At 41.4% G+C, this 21,777-nt stretch overlaps 1 protein-coding gene across 3 annotated transcripts in view; it reads right to left on the bottom strand.

Annotated features, from left to right (window-relative positions):
• Positions 1-19,376, bottom strand: part of LOC139559405 (zinc finger protein 40-like) — a 73,906-nt gene extending 54,530 nt beyond the window's left edge. For 2 of the 3 annotated variants that reach the window (XM_071375408.1, XM_071375410.1), the window contains exons 1-2: positions 19,265-19,376; positions 16,351-16,479 (exon numbers count right to left, since the gene is read on the bottom strand). In XM_071375408.1, coding sequence (XP_071231509.1) covers positions 16,351-16,390 — 40 coding nt within the window. In that variant the 5' untranslated portion in view covers positions 16,391-16,479; positions 19,265-19,376. Of the gene's footprint in view, positions 1-16,350; positions 16,480-18,049; positions 19,125-19,264 lie in introns of those variants that run through there. The other variant, XM_071375409.1, reaches the window with a different exon arrangement.
• Positions 19,377-21,777: the final 2,401 nt, after the last annotated feature.

The raw sequence follows: 21,777 nt of genomic DNA, 5'->3' as shown, positions 1-21,777 counted from the left end.
AACGGGTGTCAAAACCACACTAGGTCCAATCATTGGACCGTTTCATGACCGCAGGGGACTTCTCCCACGGTTCCAGATTTATAGTGCTGACGCGGACGGATGCAATTGAAAGGGGGCTCGACCGCTCCCATGCGGTTTTTCCCCTCAGTCCGGGTCGGTCAAAATGCAAACATGTCCCTTTCTAAGCATGCCAACATCAATGCCGCTATACCAAGGTTCCAGGAAGTGGTGTTGGAATGGAGCCCCGGGCTGCTGAGCTCACCTATGGAACGTGTGTCTGTGTGTCTGTGTGTCTGTGTGTCTGTGTCTACGTACGTGTGTGCGAACGGGGGGTGTAGTGGGGAGGCCTCTGTTCGCCAGCTCTTCACTTGAACTTCAGTTTAAAAAGAGTCAACAATTGCACAATCAATGATTCAGTCCAACGGATTGAGAAATAGTCACCATTACTAACCCACACAGAAACACACACACACTATAGGGAGGGCCAGTCAGGAGGTCAGACCTACTGGCATCAGGGAGTAGTGTTCTAAATAGTGGTTGGTTGAGGTGAGAGACGCATACAGTGCCTTCAGAAAGTATTCATACAGTGCCTTCAGAAAGTATTCCTACAGTGCCTTCAGAAAGTATTCCTACAGTGCCTTCAGAAAGTATTCCTACAGTGCCTTCAGAAAGTATTCCTACAGTGCCTTCAGAAAGTATTCCTACAGTGCCTTCAGAAAGTATTCCTACAGTGCCTTCAGAAAGTATTCATATGGTGCCTTCAGAAAGTATTCCTACAGTGCCTTCAGAAAGTATTCCTACAGTGCCTTCAGAAAGTATTCCTATGGTGCCTTCAGAAAGTATTCCTACAGTGCCTTCAGAAAGTATTCCTAGTGCCTTCAGAAAGTATTCCTACAGTGCCTTCAGAAAGTATTCCTACAGTGCCTTCAGAAAGTATTCCTACAGTGCCTTCAGAAAGTATTCCTACAGTGCCTTCAGAAAGTATTCCTACAGTGCCTTCAGAAAGTATTCCTACAGTGCCTTCAGAAAGTATTCCTACAGTGCCTTCAGAAAGTATTCCTAGTGCCTTCAGAAAGTATTCCTACAGTGCCTTCAAAAAGTATTCCTACAGTGCCTTCAGAAAGTATTCCTACAGTGCCTTCAGAAAGTATTCCTACAGTGCCTTCAGAAAGTATTCCTACAGTGCCTTCAGAAAGTATTCCTACAGTGCCTTCAGAAAGTATTCCTACAGTGCCTTCAGAAAGTATTCCTACAGTGCCTTCAGAAAGTATTCATACAGTGTCTTCAAAAAGTATTCCTACAGTGCCTTCAGAAAGTATTCATACAGTGCCTTCAAAAAGTATTCCTACAGTGCCTTCAAAAAGTATTCCTACAGTGCCTTCAGAAAGTATTCATACAGTGCCTTCAGAAAGTATTCCTACAGTGCCTTCAGAAAGTATTCCTATGGTGCCTTCAGAAAGTATTCATACAGTGCCTTCAGAAAGTATTCCTACAGTGCCTTCAGAAAGTATTCCTACAGTGCCTTCAGAAAGTATTCCTAGTGCCTTCAGAAAGTATTCCTACAGTGCCTTCAAAAAGTATTCCTACAGTGCCTTCAGAAAGTATTCCTACAGTGCCTTCAGAAAGTATTCCTACAGTGCCTTCAGAAAGTATTCCTACAGTGCCTTCAGAAAGTATTCCTACAGTGCCTTCAAAAAGTATTCCTACAGTGCCTTCAGAAAGTATTCCTACAGTGCCTTCAGAAAGTATTCATACAGTACCTTCAGAAAGTATTCCTACAGTGCCTTCAGAAAGTATTCCTACAGTGCCTTCAGAAAGTATTCCTACAGTGCCTTCAGAAAGTATTCCTACAGTGCCTTCAGAAAGTATTCATACAGTGCCTTCAGAAAGTATTCCTACAGTGCCTTCAGAAAGTATTCCTACAGTGCCTTCAGAAAGTATTCCTACAGTGCCTTCAGAAAGTATTCCTACAGTGCCTTCAGAAAGTATTCCTACAGTGCCTTCAGAAAGTATTCATACAGTGCCTTCAGAAAGTATTCCTACAGTGCCTTCAGAAAGTATTCATACAGTGCCTTCAGAAAGTATTCATACAGTGCCTTCAGAAAGTATTCCTACAGTGCCTTCAGAAAGTATTCCTACAGTGCCTTCAGAAAGTATTCCTAGTGCCTTCAGAAAGTATTCCTACAGTGCCTTCAAAAGGTATTCCTACAGTGCCTTCAGAAAGTATTCCTACAGTGCCTTCAGAAAGTATTCCTACAGTGCCTTCAGAAAGTATTCCTACAGTGCCTTCAGAAAGTATTCCTACAGTGCCTTCAAAAAGTATTCCTACAGTGCCTTCAGAAAGTATTCCTACAGTGCCTTCAGAAAGTATTCCTACAGTGCCTTCAGAAAGTATTCATACAGTGTCTTCAAAAAGTATTCCTACAGTGCCTCAGAAAGTATTCATACAGTGCCTTCAGAAAGTATTCCTACAGTGCCTTCAGAAAGTATTCCTACAGTGCCTTCAGAAAGTATTCCTACAGTGCCTTCAGAAAGTATTCATACAGTGCCTTCAGAAAGTATTCATACAGTGCCTTCAGAAAGTATTCATACAGTGCCTTCAGAAAGTATTCCTACAGTGCCTTCAGAAAGTATTCCTACAGTGCCTTCAGAAAGTATTCCTACAGTGCCTTCAGAAAGTATTCCTACAGTGCCTTCAGAAAGTATTCCTACAGTGCCTTCAGAAAGTATTCCTACAGTGCCTTCAGAAAGTATTCCTACAGTGCCTTCAGAAAGTATTCCTACGGTGCCTTCAGAAAGTATTCCTACGGTGCCTTCAGAAAGTATTCATACGGTGCCTTCAGAAAGTATTCATACGGTGCCTTCAGAAAGTATTCCTACAGTGCCTTCAGAAAGTATTCCTACAGTGCCTTCAGAAAGTATTCCTACAGTGCCTTCAGAAAGTATTCCTACAGTGCCTTCAGAAAGTATTCCTACAGTGCCTTCAGAAAGTATTCCTACAGTGCCTTCAGAAAGTATTCCTACGGTGCCTTCAGAAAGTATTCATACGGTGCCTTCAGAAAGTATTCCTACAGTGCCTTCAAAAAGTATTCATACCCCTTCACTTATTCATACAGTACCATCAGAAAGTATTCATACAGTGCCTTCAGAAAGAATTCATACCCATTCACTTATTCCACATTTTGTTGTGTTACAGCCTCAATTCAAAATAGATGAAAACGTTTATTGAAAATGAAATACAGAAATATATAATTTACCAAAGTATTCACACCCCTGAGTCAATACATTAGAATCACATTAGACAGCGACTACAGCTGTGAGTCTTTCTGGGTAACAGGGTTCATACAGACAGTGGCAAGTAAAATTCAAGGACTTATAAGTACTTTTTGAAGCACTAATATTTATTTTGGAGGACCATCAATTGGTAATAGTTCCTATTATGCAATTGTTTGTAGTCGCCATCAGGTGGCAGTATATTGCAGTATATTGGCAGTATATTGCCACAACCTATGAAAACAAAACAATTAATTTACTATTCATCACTACCTTACAAGTTCTACTCAATAATACCTTGTTTTACTACATACATGAATGGTAAGGCAGTACTGATAATGTAATTTGAGTAGTGATGAGCAAAGTTTTGGGACATGCCTACTGGTGAACACACATTTCCTATTCGCATTAATACACAATTCCAGCTTAATGACTATATTGTATTTTTATTGGGCATTTGGGGATCTACTACTTAATATCTACGTAAAAGCATCTTGCATATTCACATATGTTATAGGTTAGACCCTATTTTACATAATCTGAGGTTATGGTGCTCTTGAAAATGGGTGGGTGTCATTTCAATCTTAGAAATACAACTCATAGAATGGGCATATCCCTTCAGACAACTGCAATTTATCTGGTGCAACATTGAATTTGAAATTTAACTGAAATTGTAAATTCCACAATGATGGCCACCAGTCCACCAAAAATATAAATGCAACATGCAACAATAACAAAGATTTTATTGAGTTACAGTTCATATACGGGAATCAGTCAATTGAAACGAATTCATTAGGATATGGATTTCACATGACTGGGAATGTTGGTCACAGATACCATAGAAAAAAGGTAGGTGCATGGATTAGAAAACCAGGCAGTATCTGGTGACCACTATTTGCCTCATACAGCGCGACACATCTCCGTTGCATAGAGTCGATCACGCTGTTGATTGTGGGCTGTGGAATGTTGTCTCACTCCTCTTCAATGGCTGTGCGAAGTTGCTGTATATTGGTGGGAACTGAACGCGCTGTGTACGCGTCGACCCAGAGCATCCCAAACATTTTCAGTTTCCAGGAATTGTGTACAGATCCTTGTGACACGTGGCCGTGCATTATCATGCTGAAACATGACGTGATGGCGCCGGATGAATGGCACGACAATGGGCCTTCAGGATCTCGTATCTCTGTGCATTCAAATTGCCATTGATAAAATGTAATTCTGTTCATTGTGCGTAGCTTAAGCCTGCCCATACCATAACCCCAACACCATCACGGGGAACTCTGTTCACAATATTGACATCAGCAAACCGCTCACCCACACGACGCCATACACGTGGTGTGCCGTTGTGAGGTCGGTTGGACATACTGCCAAATTTTCCAAAACGATGTTGGAGGCGGCTTATGGTAGAGAAATGAACAATACATTCTCTGGCAATAGCTCTGGTGTCTATTCTAGTATCTATATTTCTATGATTTCAACAGGTTTCCTATGGAGGACTGACAGTATTAACGTTAATGGTTAAAAAAAAAAGTCATTTTTAGCTAGCCAGCAACTTAACCCTGTTGCCCAAAGCTAACGTTTTAAGCAGCCAGCTATCTTCATCTGGCTAGTAAGGCTCAAACAGGACCGGGTTATGTGTTGTGAAGCTAGCCACAATAAGGATTAGGCACAATAGTGGAATGTGCGGTTTGCATTCAAAATAAAAGTATGTCATTGACAGTGATGCAAATGAATACAAATAGTAGAATTATGCCATACTTTTATTTTGAAGGCTAACCGCAAAGTCCACTATTGTGGCTAATCCTTATTGTGGCTAGCTTCACATAGATGGGTCCGACCACCATTTAATCAAATGAAAACTCTTATAAATTAGGGTTATTTTAGATGATGACACCTAGCTATATACAGTGGGGAGAACAAGTATTTGATACACTGCCGATTTTGCAGATTTTCCTACTTAAAAAGCATGTAGAGGTCTGTAATTTTTATCATAGGTACACTTCAAGTGTGAGAGACGGAATCTAAAACAAAAATCCCGAAAATCACATTGTAGGATTTTTAAGTAATTAATTAGCATTTTATTGCATGACATAAGTATTTGATACATCAGAAAAGCAGAACTTAATATTTGGTACAGAATCCTTTGTTTGCAATTACAGAGATCATACGTTTCCTGTAGTTCTTGACCAGGTTTGCACACACTGCAGCAGGGATTTTGGCCCACTCCTCCATACAGACCTTCTCCAGATCCTTCAGGTTTCGGGGCTGTCGCTGGGCAATACGGACTTTCAGCTCCCTCCAAAGATTTTCTATTGGGTTCAGGTCTGGAGACTGGCTAGGCCACTCCAGGACCTTGAGATACTTCTTACGGAGCCACTCCTTAGTTGCCCTGGCTGTGTGTTTCGGGTCGTTGTCATGCTGGAAGACCCAGCCACGACCCATCATCAATGCTCTTACTGAGGGAAGGAGGTTGTTGGCTAAGATCTCGCAATACATGGCCCCATCCATCCTCCCCTCAATACGGTGCAGTCGTCCTGTCCCCTTTGCAGAAAAGCATCCCCAAAGAATGATGTTTCCACCTCCATGCTTCACGGTTGGGATGGTGTTCTTGGGGTTGTACTCATCCTTCTTCTTCCTCCAAACACGGCGAGTGGAGTTTAGACCAAAAAGCTCTATTTTTGAATCATCAGACCACATGACCTTCTCCCATTCCTCCTCTGGATCATCCAGATGGTCATTGGCAAACTTCAGACGGGCCTGGACATGCGCCTGCTTGAGCAGGGGGACCTTGTGTGCGCTGCAGGATTTTAATCCATGACGGCGTAGTGTGTTACTAATGGTTTTCTTTGAGACTGTGGTCCCAGCTCTCTTCAGGTCATTGACCAGGTCCTGCCGTGTAGTTCTGGGCTGATCCCTCACCTTCCTCATGATCATTGATGCCCCACGAGGTGAGATCTTGCATGGAGCCCCAGACCGAGGGTGATTGACCATCATCTTGAACTTCTTCTATTTTCTTCTATTTTCTAATAATTGCGCCAACAGTTGTTGCCTTCTCACCAAGCTGCTTGCCTATTGTCCTGTAGCCCATCCCAGCCTTGTGCAGGTCTACAATTTTATCCCTGATGTCCTTACACAGCTCTCTGGTCTTGGCCATTGTGGAGAGGTTGGAGTCTGTTTGATTGTGTGTGGACAGGTGTCTTTTATACAGGTAACGAGTTCAAACAGGTGCAGTTAATACAGGTAATGAGTGGAGAACAGGAGGGCTTCTTAAAGAAAAACTAACAGGTCTGTGAGAGCCGGAATTCTTACTGGTTGGTAGGTGATCAAATACTTATGTCATGCAATAAAATGCAAATGAATTACTTAAAAATCATACAATGTGATTTTCTGGATTTTTGTTTTAGATTCCGTCTCTCACAGTTGAAGTGTACCTATGATAAAAATTACAGACCTCTACATGCTTTGTAAGTAGAAAAACCTGCAAAATCGGCAGTGTATCAAATACTTGTTCTCCCCACTGTAGTTAGCTAGCTAACTAGAGCTACTGAAACAAATTGTTGTTTTGCTATGTTTTTGGGGAAGAACATTGTTTGCATCCATGAGCTAGCTAGCTTTATTTTGTGACCAGCACTGTAGGTGCGCGAGTCAACTTTACCAGCATCATAGCATAAGTGGCGATTAATCGTTGTGACATATGAAATACGAGTGATAGTGTAATCAATGTGTAATAACTACGTAAAAAATGTATGAACGCGTTAAATTATGTGACGTGCAGTCATATTCATGTCCTGATTGGTCAACAAGCTTATTTGACACGTCAAAATAGTGTTATTTGACGTGTATCTTTTTTGACACGCAAAGACCCAAACGGCGTTCCATAAAAATCCTGATTGAGAATGAAACGACTGAACAAATGAACCACAAAACAGCACAGCAAATAAGTGAAAGAAATAGGTTTTGATTATGGGGACATACGTAATTGCCAGCAAAATACATTTTTGGTCAGTGTGGTGTGTGTGTGTGTGTGTGTGTGTAACCTTTATTTAACTAGGCAAGTCAGTTAAGAACACATTCTTATTTACAATGACGGCCCGGACGACGCTGGGCCAATTGTGCGCCGCCCTATGGGACTCCCAATCACGGCCGGATGTGATACAGCCTGGGTACGAACCAGCGACTGTAGTGACGCCTCTTGCAATGAGATGCAGTGCCTTAGACCGCTGCATTCATGTGTGTGTTAACTATTTAATTGTACTAGAATGCTTAAAAGGCCACAAGAAAATGTAATATCGGTTATCGGTATCATTTTTTGGGCAAGGAAATATCAGGTATCGGCCAAAAATGACATATCGGTGCATCACTAGTATGTATGGAAGGTTTCGTTCAAATACAAAAGGTTGCTGTCAGAAGGTGATCGAGGTCAAATGGATTTAACATCAAAGCTCTGACAAGTAAATTATACAGTTGACAATCAATTTATAAACTGTCTTGAGTTCCATTTTAAAGGGTAAGGCACATTCTGAGAAGTACTGGAAGAACTGAACAGAAATAAAATGTTTCACTGCTTTCACAGTAGGACGCAGGTAACACACACTAGATACACACACACAGGGCCTTCTCTGCGCAGAAATGTGGGTGGTGTGAGCACTGGTATTAGTCACCATACAGTGTCTGATAAACAGGCAGTGTTTTTGACAGACATTCAAACCGAAAGTGTCTGAAAAGAGCGCATGGTTTGAGAGGAGGTGGGAGGAATAAAAGAAAGTAGGCCTCAAACAGTGAGAGAGAGAGAGAAAATAAACAACTGAGAACAAGAAAACAACACAAGCGTTCCAATCCCACAGCTTAAAAAATGAACTAGTACGAAGTTAACTCAACTGCAGCTCGAGGGCCTGAGAGTCAAGTCGTGGGTTGGGTTCCTATCCAAGTAACTATCAACGAGTTCTGGCCTATTTCATTGGAAATTCACATCCAAAAGGATCTAATTACCTGTATGGACTGCTGCCATCTGAGATTGTTGGAAATTGGCCATCGGTTAAGTGCTTCCTCAAGAACATATGTTTGCCGGTAATGGAGAGGTCATCAGAGCAGACCAAGACCTGCCCTGCCCTCTCCTCTAGGCTAGGTGATTTGTCAGTGAACTCCCACCTCTTTAGAGAAAAAACACCCCCATCGTGATAAAAAAGCTGCTCTTGGAGACTGGAGAGACACCCCTGATGATTTGAATCCCGACCAAATGGTGGGGGAAAAAGTATTCTAATGTTGTCAAGAGTTACAGCTAAACTACATATTGGAAATCATAGGTCTACTTTTCCGTTGTTGAATATAAATCTATCACATTGGCTACGGTCTCTTTGGTGGCTTCCAGTGAAAGTGAAAACACAGTAAGCAGTAAAACACACTGCCTTTTCCCTCTTGTAAAGGAGATGGCTTACAATTTAACCCACATTACAGATGACAGAGTGAACAGCCTGTGTGTGTTTTTTCAACGTATTCAATTTCATTCACACAAAATATGACCATAAAAATGATATTTTGTCTCCCTTGTCCCCTCCCTGTCTTTCTCAGCTCCCTCCCTTCCTCTTTCCTCTCAAAGTGAAAGGCTTCTCCCGTTCTCAGAGGTCAACACTAAGTTAAACAGACGTCCATGAACCTGTTCCAGCCTGTCTGTTGTACTAGTTACTGTTGCTAAAACCCTGGGTTCTTCCTGCCTCTGGGGCAGAAGTTCCCTTTGTGTGAATCTTGCTGGTTTCTAACACACTGGTTTGGCTTCCTAAGCATGACACAACGTGTAGAAATCCATGCACAGGAGTCAGGGTGTAAGCTCTTTCTCTGCACCATTGACTCTAGCTGAGCTAAACTCAAAGTACAGTAGACAGACAGACACTATGCTATACAACATATCGTTTGATTGATTTAACCTTTATTTGTCCAGGACGTCTCATTGAGGTCATGAGACCTATTTTACAAGAGAGACCTGGCCAGTAATATAGAGCATGCTTGTTGGGCTATTTACTGAGGATATTAAGAATCTGGTGTCAAGCATATAGGGTCCAATCCAGGCTCCAATCCAGCCCTGGGTAAAGTGCTTACTAAGTTGACTTAACTGCTTACAGGATGGGGGCTCCTCTCCTGGGAGGAGGACCTAAGTATGGAGGGAAAGGGAATCTCCTAGATTGCGTCACAAATGGCACCCTATTCTCTTTATAGTGCACTACTTTTGACCTGGGCCCATAGTGACTTTTCAGACCCTAACCCTCCGGTGGCCCTGAGCTGGGAATTCAGAGGGGTTCACTGTGCATCAGGACAGGGCAGGGGAGCAGTCCGCAGAGGCCTGGTAGGGCATAGAGCTAACAGAGGAGAGGAGCCAGACCAGCAGCACAGAGCACTCTTAAAGAGCCACTGAACACACCGATTGGCACATGTGTTTTCTGTTGCTCATTAGAAAAACTAGATTTCAGTCTTGGAGGTGTTTCCTGACCGATTCTGCATTTGGTTAACTTCTCTGGGATAGGTGGGACGGTAGCATCCCACTTGGCCAAAATCCAGAAAAAAATGTAGCGCGCCAAATTCAAATATATTACTATAAAAATCAATCTTTCATGAAATCACACATGAAAGACACCAAATTAAAGCTACACATGTTGTGAATCCAGCCAACATGTCTGATTTCAAAAAGGATTTACGGGGAAAGCACACCAAACAATTATGTTAGCACAGCACATAGCCACAGAAAAACACAGGCATTTTCCCAGCAAAAGATAGTAGTCACAAAAAGCAGAAATAGAGATAAAATTAATCACTAACCTATGATGATCTTCATCAGATGACACTCATAGGACATCATGTTACACAATACATTTATGTTTTGTTCGATAATGTGCATATTTATATCCACAAATCTTGGTTTACATTGGCGCCATGTTCAGAAATGCCTCCAAAATATCCAGAGTAATTGCAGAGAGCCACGTCAAATAACAGAAATACTCATCATAAACTTTGATGAAAGATACATGTGTCAGATTTTTTTTTTAACTTTACGTAAAAAGCACACCATGCAATAATCTGAGACGGCGCTCAGATTTAACAAAATTTCTCCGCCATGTTGGAGTCAACAGAAATACGAATTTACATCATAAATATTCCCTTACCTTTGATTATGTTCATCAGAATGCACTGCCAGGAATCCTAGTTCGACAATAAATCGTTGTTTTGTTCGATAATGTCCATTACTTATGTCCAATTAGCTACTTTTGCTAGCATGTGTAGTACACGTGTCCAAACGCTCACGCAGATGCAGGCAAACGTCGGACGAAAACTTCAAAAAGTTATATTACAAGTCGAATAAACTGGTCAAACTTAGTAGAGAATCAATCTTCAGGATGTTGTTATCATATATATCGAATAACGTTCCAACCGGAGCATTTCTTCTTGTCTGTATAAGTAATGGAACGCAAGGCGATATCATCAGGAAAGCGCGTGAGCAAGAACTGGCAATCTGCCAGACCAATAACTGAAACACCTCCCATCCGGCCCCACATCACACTAGAGGCTTCATTCAGCGTTCTACAGACTGTTGACATCTAGTGGAAGGCGTAGGAAGTGCAAACAGATCCATATATTACAGGGAATTGAATAGGCGATGACTTTAACATCAACCAGTCTCAGAATTCTCACTTCCTGTTTGGATTTTTTCTCAGGTTTTTGCCTGCCATATGAGTTCTGTTACACTCACAGACATCATTCAAACAGTTTTTAGAAACTACAGAGTGGTTTCTATCCAATAGTAATAATAATATGCATATATTAGTATCTGGGACAGAGTAGGAGGCAGTTCACTATGGGCACGCAAAATGCTGCCCCCTATATCAAAGAAGTTAAGGATGTTTGTCCCCCATGAGACACTGTAGACACAGAAGCCTATTTCACTTCCTGAAAAATCCACAGAATTAGTCTAAGATAACTCAAGGCATCTATAATTAATTTTGACGCATTAGTTGTGCAATTTTGCAATTAAGGTGTGTGGTGCAGCATTTCTCAAGTAAAAAAATGTGTGACGTGTTGTTTTATGTAAACAGACTGCTATTGGATAGAGAGCAATCACCGCAGCTGTCCACTCCATGTTAGTGGGTAAATGAACAGTCAAATCAAAACCCGTTGTGACACATGGATGTGACACATGGATGTCCCAAACCCCGTTTTCGACAAGACTGACTTTATGACCAAAATTATCGTATTTACACATTGTACTAAATTTTGACACTAGAATAGCTGTTTCTGACTCACATCAATACCACATAGGACGTTTTCAAAGGGATTCGTTGCTTTTTAAAGGCAGTCGCTCTTTAACCTCTTGACCAAATAGAGGAGACAAGATATCATGTTACCCTTCCCCCTTCTGAGTGTGTTAGTTTTGGTTAACGAAATAAAATCCTGTAAATAAATAAATAGGCTTAACTACAGCAAATGCATTACAGAAAGAAAAAAAAACACTGTGTCGTTGAAACCATAAAAAGACAAGTGAATAGCCTAAATAAATACAGTAAATACACGCACCAAGCAGGACGAAAAAACACATTATTGTAGTCTTGAAACCATAAACAAGTGAGAATGAGTGTGTCTCCCATATCTCTAGTTTACTGTGTGAGTTAGACCAGGGACTCTGACCCCAAAATACCTAACCAGTAACCACTGGTAGCAATGAAGTCATTGATTGCAGATCCATGGGTTGATTATTAACAGACTACATCACAAATGGCATCCTATTCTCTATACTATGTAGTGCACTACTTTCAACCAGGGCCCATAGGGTAAAGTAATATATAGGGAATAGGGTGCTTATTGGGACACAGGCAGAGTGATGTTGGTATGGTCAGAAACTACCGTATTGGTGAAATATTCAACTGGCTAACAGAGCCGTTATACACACACAGAGCACACACTATATCAACTTAAGCTATTACCCAGTTAATGCAATAGCCTATACAGTTTGCAGAGATTGAATGTATTTTTCCCTCTAAAAGGGTAAAATGTAAAACCTTGTAAAAATGTGTGGACCCCTGCATAGCAATTGTTCACCATTTTGCAGACAGTGTTTTGTTTGCTAAAGCAGGGGTCCAGACATACTGAGCCTTGGTGAGATTAAACCTTTTATAAGACAGGAGGAATGCAAGCTCGGTGCTATAATAAAAACTGGTGTGGTTAACAAGACTGGGCATTTTCAGGGGCACAATAAAAAGGAATATGAGGTGAGGGTAGCTAGGGGGTGAGCTGAGGTGCCATGCTACTGCAAGTCAACACCGACCAAACACAACATAAACTGAACAGTACCAGTCTACACATCATAAAGTTTACAAGACCACTGACATAAATAATCCAACACAAGAAATAATCCAAGATCATGGACACTTGGTAAGGAGAATAATTACATTTTCAGCAAATATTTTGCATATGTAATTAAAAAAAAAAAAGCAGATCCCGAGGAGCTGTGTCTCAATGGTGAATGTATGTATGATGGCCATTGAGTGTGAATCTGTCAGTCAGTGATGGGGGAAGTGGCAGGCTAGACCAAGGGGAACTACTGTTATGACCTGGCGCCTGCCATGCCAAAGCTGTTGGAAACCAGCTGTTTGAAGTAAACAGAAGACCTGGATGGGGGTCCAGAGTTCCTGACTTCCTGCTTTACTACCCGCAAACTGCGTCACAGCATTCCTGTCATGTTGACATCACACACACACATCGGAGCTTCACCCTGTTTTAACTTCACCTGATTGCACCCTGCCCATACAGCTGGGTTGAGAGTCAATAAAACAAAGAATCTTGTGTATCTCTTGACAGGACCCAATGTGAGAACCTAAAGAGAATACATGGTGACACACAGACAAATACACACAAGGGTGGTTCCCTCACTGACATGATTGTTGGTAATCATGGTACCAGTAGTCAGTACAGAGCTTCAAGCCAAAAAGAAAATGGAGGGAACTTCGGCCTTCAACACTGATTTAGATTTTTTTCTAAAATAGCCTTTCGCAACTGCAATATTCTCTGCTGTTCTGAAACATGGCTCTCGGGCAAGATACCCCCATGGCTATCCAACTTGATGGATTCTCCATTCACCGTGCCAACAGGACAGTGGATTCTGGGAAATCAAGGGGGGAGAGGGTTGCCTCTTCGTCAACAACACCTGGTGTGCTGTCTCGAGCATGGTGGAAGTCTCAAACCACCCAAGCCATAGACTGTTCTCTCTGCTTTCGCACGGCAAGCAGTACCGGTGCAAGTCTGACACCAACAGGCTCCTGAACAGCTTCTATCCCCATGGCATAAGACTGCTAAATAGCTAAGAAAATGGCTACACGGACTATCTGAGTTTAAAATAACAATAAATTACAGTCTCTATGCACACTCACAGGGCCCTACACACTATGCACACTGATACTCCAACACACATACAAAACTCACTCCATAATTTGCTCACACACATAATATGCACATAAATTTATACTGACTCTACACACACCCACTCACATACAATCATCATATATGCTGCTGCTACTTTGTTTATCATACATTACCCTTATACTTATCTACGTCTATCGATCCAGTATGCCTGCACATTGTAAATATGGTACTGGAACTGACCCTGTATATAGTACGCTTACTTATTTTATCGTGTTCTTCTTATTTTGATATATTTTGTGTTTTGGTTCTACCTTGTTATTTTCAGTATTACATTGTTATTGATTACTGCATCGTTGGGGTTAGAGCTTGCAAGAAAGGCATTTCACTGTACTTGTGCATGTGACATTAAAACTTGAAACTTATGCCTTCATAATCACACACAATAAAAAAAAATGGAATGGGAGGAGGGTGTGTGGGGTTCCCAAGAAGAACGTTACAAGGATCTGAGTGGTATGACTCTCACTTCAGCAGAATGTGAGTTTGCCTGTGATAGCATGCCACGCCACGCACTAAGCAGCATAGCATTTCCTGTCTGACTAATCAACCTCTGAGCACAGAAGGGGAGAGGTGATGAAACAGGTCAAAGGTCAAAAGTCACAATACAGAAGCTGTAAACGACCCCGTGTCTATTCAATATAAAGTACCAGAAGCTGTAAAATACTGTTATAGTATTTGTAATGGTGGATTTACATCTACAGGCACCAAGTAATAACTATTATTTGTAATATATCTGATCCTCTCATTTCCTTGAGCTCCTATTGAAACTACACTGAGAAACTTCAGATGGAAAAAGAGAGGGAGACTAGAGATGTTGGATCTTAATTTGAGCCAGTTTTGTACAGCAGGAAAATAATCCTGCAGTTTCAGGAAATGTGGATTATTATATGGATTAAAATTCATGGGTATTTTTGTAGGGGTTGAAACATTTTTGTAAGGGATAATCAAGTCAGAAATTTCAAAGTGGAAATTTCTCCTGCAACGGGGTGATCAAATTCAGGTCCTACTTCTGTATGAGAGGGGACTATGGGGTAAGAGGAACAGAGGAATGCATCAGAGAGAACGGGACAGGACATCCTTGTTCACTGCAGTATTTGCATGTGTAACAAAACAAAATCCATACTTTGCCAGAGGAAACAATTGAGGAAATATCCATTTTTCTTCCATTCCTTAATTAATTAGGTCCTGCCTTTAGGTGACAGACATTTCTTCTTTTTCATTTGCTCATTCACATTGATTGATCCTAACTTTATAACAGCTCATCAAAATGATGTTGCCCCAACCCCACCCTTTAGACCACATATGGACAGCTGGCATGGATATACCCACATTACATGACATTTACATTACCTCTGCCTAGCCCTGCTACTAATAAAACTGGGCGTTTCCACTCGCTCTAAAATAGTAACTGGTCTAATGTGGCTGGGGAAATGTACTATCCCACAGTCCTCCATTGGGCAATCTGCTGTTATAAAACTAAATTATTTACGTTGTTTGGCCAAGTAAGCTCAAAGCAATAAACTTGTGGGTGGGGATGGGGGGGGTGTTATGATAAATAAACAGTCAAATCTGGGTCGCTGCTTGCCGACATTGGCAAAGTACGTTTTTTTCTCATTTTATTCTTATGGACTTTGCATGCAACACACATAGAAACACACACAAACATCTAAATAAATTCCTTACTAGTGTACATGCCTTAGGTTCTGACAGATACTTCGCCTCTGCGATAACGCATAATTGTCCGATAATTAGCCTATCAAAGGCAAATTATAAAGTCGAAGAAAAGCTCTGTTATTGATTAACAGTCATGCACTTGTAAACATAAGCCGTTATAGCCTACACACTAACATATGGACTCCAACGACATAAAGGGAGGTTCCACCATAGAACGACACAATTGATTCTAGTTGTTTCCTATAGGTTCCACAGCACACACAGATTGGAAAACCAAGCACTAATAGTGAAGACAATTGTGTAACAAAAGACAAAACGAAAAAAATCACAAAAGGAAAGTGGACAACCACGGCTCAGCAGATTCTATAGACATTTGGTCAGCAAGTGTGGACAGAGAAGTAGGTAGGGGGCAAGTGTGGACAGAGAAGTAGGTAGGGGGCAAGTGTGGACAGAGAAGTAGGTAGGGGGCAAGTGTGGACAGAGAAGTAGGTAGGGGGCAAGTGTGGACAGAGAAGTAGGTAGGGGGCAAGTGTGGACAGAGAAGTAGGTAGGGGGCAAGTGTGGACAGAGAAGTAGGTAGGGGGCAAGTGTGGACAGAGAAGTAGGTAGGGGGCAAGTGTGGACAGAAGTCTGTAAGGGACTAGGGGACTGTGGGAGGACAGATGGCTCAGTGATCCCTTCTATTTCCCCCTCCATCTCTCGCTTTTGAATATTAAATTAAAGTCTGAACTAAGATGACCTTTCTTTTTTTAAAGACCTTTCATTTGTTTACCCAGGATAGTACACTTAGTAACAATTTACAGGGAGTCCTGAGTTTGATAAAATCAATAAAAACATACACATTACATGCCCCCCAAAAATGTAACAACACAGCACACAGTAGCATGACATGACATAGGCCTACACACACGGACATTTAAAACGCAGCAATTCAGGTTGGCAACTCACCTTTAAGGTTCTTCGGGTTGTTCTGCTTGGTTCGCGGCATCTTTTCTTGTTGTTTGTTTCACTGACACATCTTCTGAAAGGTTGTCAATTCTCTAATGCAGGTGGACCTGGAACACCCTCTGGGTTCATCTACAAAGCACACATACACACACCAGAGAGGGTCAGTGTCAGCTCAACACACCATAGATCAATAAACACTAAGCAGCCCTTATCTTCTTACTAAGTGTGTGTGCGTGTGTGTCTGTGGCTGTCTGTGTGCAGTCTCCCGTTCTCTCACTTGGCAAGAATCAGAAAGGACACTGCTGTTGTTGCGTCTGTCAGTTTAACAGTTGTCCCTGTCTAAATTCTAATTCCAGTCCAAACCTGCACGGTCTAAATTTTTATTCTAGTCAAAACGTACATGGTCTAAATTCTTATTCCATCCAAACGTACACAGTATAAATTCTAATTCCAGTTCAAACGTACAAGGCTTACATTCTTGTTCCAGTCCAAACGTACACAAAACAAAGCCCAGTGAGCACAATACGTTGAAAAGACATTTATCAACGTCTTGTCAACATCTTTTGCCCATTGGGAGGCTCCTGCTAAGTTTGATGGCATGGCATAATATCCAATACAGCACCACTGACAGGGTGCTCCTCTACCGATATCAGGTGAGTTCTGGACCGACTCTGAGATGTGAATGCATCTCTCTCCATGTAAATATAAACTTTGGAGTGGCTATCTATAATCTGATCTAAACCAAGAGGAGATGGCTGTTTTTTTGGTGAACAACTGATTGACAAGTCCATGTCAGATACACTGCCCTGCCCTTCGCTTTGACGACACACACGTTTCAGATGACGAAAGACGCAAACAATAAGGCTTTGTGTCTGGCGGGTAGTCAGCGCTCCAGGGTGCTTAGGCGGTTAGCGGGCTACAATCAGACGGATCTTCTTGTTAAAGTGAACACTCCATAGATCATTGCATCACCATCAGACATAAGCAAACACTGAAAGGACATCTTGATCTCATAGCTGTATGATCTGTTTAATCTTAGTGTATTGCTGCTAATGATACCCTTTTTACAGTGGATGAAAGGTGACTAATTTTAGACTTCATGCAAATCTGAGCTCTGCAAAAGAAACATCTGCAGACACCATCAGCAGTATGTTGAAGCTAAATGTTACCAAATCTTGACCTTTCAAAAACCCAAGGCAAAGAACAAGCAGAATGAATGATCAGCAGAGCTCCCTCAGTCCCTCCCGATACATTTCTATAGACATGATCTATAGCCTACATAAAATTCACATACATTGCTCTAGTCTATACATTATCTATACATAAAAATACATGTATTGAAAATGACTAAACCGTTTACATAGTATATACTGTATTATGCTTATAGATAATTCCCTACATGATCTTCCTAGATCAATCACTTCCACTGTACATTTTGTTCCACCATCCAGTCTGTTCCGTTTGCCAATGTTACATAACAGTCCGTTACTACAGCTGTAGGATTTTTTACCATATACTGGTACACGTGCGCTGCTACAGCAATGACATCATTGAGCTCGCAAAATATATCGGCAGTAATGTACACCGCGCATGCACCAGGTCACAGAGCCCAGTAAGAACGACAATGAAAGTCATACAATCAAACATGTTCATAAGCTCCCACCTGCCTCCCAGGGAGAACGAAGGACAGGTCGAATACCTTTAGTTCAGACGATGCTGGTGATTTGGAGGAGAGCGAGCCGTGCGTGTGCGGCGAGCGTATCAGCTGAGAAATATTTGAGGAAACACCCTGAAACTGACAGCTTGATGAGGATACCACAATAAGCGGCTGAGTAAATGTTGCAGTAGGCCTAGTCCTATCCGAAAGCTGTCCGAAAGGAATGTTCTCTCTAAATCCCTGACGACAGACTTACGCCTCATTCAACACACACCTAGGAGGATTCCTTCCAGTCACCTTGCAGCATTTTACAGCAACATTGTAACCGCATGTAAATGGACATGATGTCCTTCATTGTGAAATATGAACACTGAATAACCAAACCCCTGTGACATAATCAAATGCCTCTATCTATCCAACCAATAACGGTGGCTTCAAGTGACACGTCTAAAACAGGTAAACAACCCTATTTCCTTGTGGCCATGCATCAATGTCTTTATACAATACATGTTACATCACAACATTCCCATCTTATTGTGAGGGAATGCAGTCTAAATAAAAAAAACAATGACTGGGTTATAGCGTATTTTATGCCTGTAGCACAAGCAACACATGAACGCGCTTTAACTGAGGGAGGAGTCAGGGAAAACCCCTCGCTCTCTGCAACACTACGGCGGCACTTCCCTAATTCAACAAATATGCGACATTATTTTTGAACACTTTCTCATCTGTTGCGTAATATCTATGTATCAGATAAATGGCTAATGTATCAGATAAATGGCAATAGATCAGGCTTACCTATTGGCGCAAAAGGCAGGCACATTCAGTAGCAAGCAAGACAGCAACATTACACACACCACATTAGAATGCTGCAGACGTATAACGTTACACCAAAACAACGATTCTATAGTAAGCAACGACGGTTCTGAAAGCTTAACTTGTTTGATCCCAAAATGTGACATTCCTTCTTTGCAAACGTGAAAGCACAGGCGTGAGCTAAACGAAACACAACGGTGAATACATTGAATACAAATAACTAGCCGAACCAGCAAGAACGTCCCCGACAGGCGTTGTAGCCTACACGATCGCCCAGTGAGAGTACTAACGTTACCCCAGAACACTTCCACATGCATGCAGCCCAAAGTTTCAACCACATTTACGACAAATATATATATATATATATATATATATATATATATATATATATATATATATATATATATATATATATATATATATATATATATATATACTTACAAGTGAGGTCTTAATAGTTGTCAGGGATTTCTGGTGTAACACACCTTAAGGGTAAAGGTCTGTTTTTGTCGCTTCTCCCTCTCTCACTTTCTATTGCAGGAAACAGACAGGCCAACTGACGTCAACGGGGGTCCCGTCTCCGCCTCCCAACCACAGGATGTCATCTCCGGGAGGTATGCGACGATCAAACTACGACCAAATAAATTACTAAAAACAATATCACCAGGGCCTTATTTTTTACCATATTCATTAAAATATATTTCAAACGTATATTAAGTAAGTTTAGACCATATTTACGACTGAACCCGTGTCTAAAAGAGTGTTTATTTTAAGCGTCGTTTGTCGTGCACCCCCTAAAGATCTTCCTTTTGCACATAGTTTGGGACTGACAGTTTTCCCGGAGGTTCCTTGTTGTCAGGTCACGTTGCGCCCATCCACTGCCGACTGGGCTTTCCCATGCAGATCTCCCATTGCAATTACTAAACCATTTATTTTCAAGCCTAACAGACTTTGAACTTGCCTGAGGTACTGAGGTAGGATGAGTTTGAAAATCGAAGATTATATAGCATAGTTCAAAGCTACACTAGGGTGCCATACAGTGATTGCAGTCGGGCATTATTGTTTTTTCCCCATCCATAGAGTATAAATCCAATTTAATTTAACTTGTTTTAATTTTAATGAAATTAAACATGAAATTGCATACTAGCATAATATAATAAATTGTGTAAGATGCACCCGACAGAATACTCCATACTTGACTGTTACTGAATTGCATTTATGTGAACTAAGAAAGGCCTATTCCCAATGGAATTGTATCCTGCACACCTTGACTTTGGATAGAGTCTGCCTTCTACTTCCTTATTATTTTCCAGGTTTCCAGGTTCCTACATTTGTAAATAGTACATTTTTCTCATTCAAAACAATGTGTTGGCTTTGAGGTTCACATCAGGTTAAGTAAGATAAGCTACTATGGGAACTGTATCTATGGGAGTTTTATCTAATGGAGATATACTTCAACATACTGTACAGTAGTTGGAATTCTTGCTACTGCAATAAATTGAGTCACAGCACCCCATTGTCTGCTAAGAGAAGATACATGTGAATTCAGATGATGCTGCGTGTGGGTTATTTTTAACCCATGCCTGTGTGCCTCAAATCATGATGGCTACCACTGTGTTCAGCTATGACACATCACCTAGTGAAAAAGGTCAAGGTATATTTTTGTCGTTGCGAACAGAAATACCTCACTAATGAACGTGCGTGGCAGAAGTGGCCGTTTTTCTATGTGGAACAGATTCCCCACACAATGGTCAACAACCTGGTCAAAAGTAATGCACTATGTAGGGAATGGGGTGCCATTTGGGACGCTACCTACGGTTGAAGTCGAGAGTTTACATACACTTTAGCCAAATACATTTCAACTCAGTTTTTCACAATTCCTGACATTTAATCCTAGCAAAAAGTCCCTGTCTTAGGTCAGTTAGGATAACCACTTTATTTTAAGAATGTGAAATATCAAGAATAATAGTAGAGAGAATTATTTATTTCAGCTTTTATTTATTTCATCACATTCCCAGTGGGTCACAAGTTTACATACACTCAATTAGTATTTGATAGCATTGCCTTTAAATAGTTTAACTTGGGTCAAACGTTTCAGGTAGCCTTCCACAAACTTCCTACAATAAGGTGGGTGAATTTTGGCCCGTTCCTCCTGGCAGAGCTGGTGTAACTGAGTCAGCTTTGTAGGCCTCCTTTCTGGCACACGCTTTTTCAGTTCTGCCCACAAATGTGATATGGGATTGAGGTCAGGGCTTTGTGATGGCCACTCCAATACCTTGACTTTGTTGTCCTTAAGCCATTTTGCCACAACTTTGGAATTATGCTTGGGGTCATTGTCCATTTGGCATGATGCTGCCACCCCCGTGCTTGACGGTTGGGAGGGTGTTCTTCGGCTTGCAAGCGTCCCCCTTTTTTCTCCAAACATAATGATGGTCATTATGGCCAAACAGTTCTGTTTTTGTTTCATCAGACCAGAGGACATTTCTCCAAAAAGTACGATCTTTGTCCCCGTGTGCAGTTGCAAACATTAGTCTGGCTTTTTTTATGGCGGTTTTGGAGCAGTGGCTTCTTCCTTGCTGAGCGGCCTTTCAGGTTATGTCGATATAGGACTCGTTTTACTGTGGATATAGATACTTTTGTACCTGTTTCCTCCATCATCTTCACAAGGTCCTTTGCTGTTGTACTGGGATTGATTTGCACTTCTCGCACCAAAGTACGTTCATCTCTAGGAGACAGAACGCGTCTCCTTCCTGAGCGGTATGACGGCTGCGTGGTCCCATGGTGTTTATACTTGCGTACTATTGTTTGTACAGATGAACGTGGTACCTTCAGGCGTTTGGAAATTGCTCCCAAGGATGAACCAGACTTGTGGAGGTCTACCATTTTTTTCTGAGGTCTTGGCTGATTTCTTTTGATTTTCCCATGATGTCAAGCAAAGACGCACTGAGTTTGAA

Source organism: Salvelinus alpinus, chromosome 29, assembly GCF_045679555.1.
Source record: "Salvelinus alpinus chromosome 29, SLU_Salpinus.1, whole genome shotgun sequence".
Lineage (NCBI taxonomy): Eukaryota > Metazoa > Chordata > Actinopteri > Salmoniformes > Salmonidae > Salvelinus > Salvelinus alpinus.
Note: the sequence above shows the minus strand (reverse complement) of the source record. Positions and strands in the feature narration are given on the sequence as shown.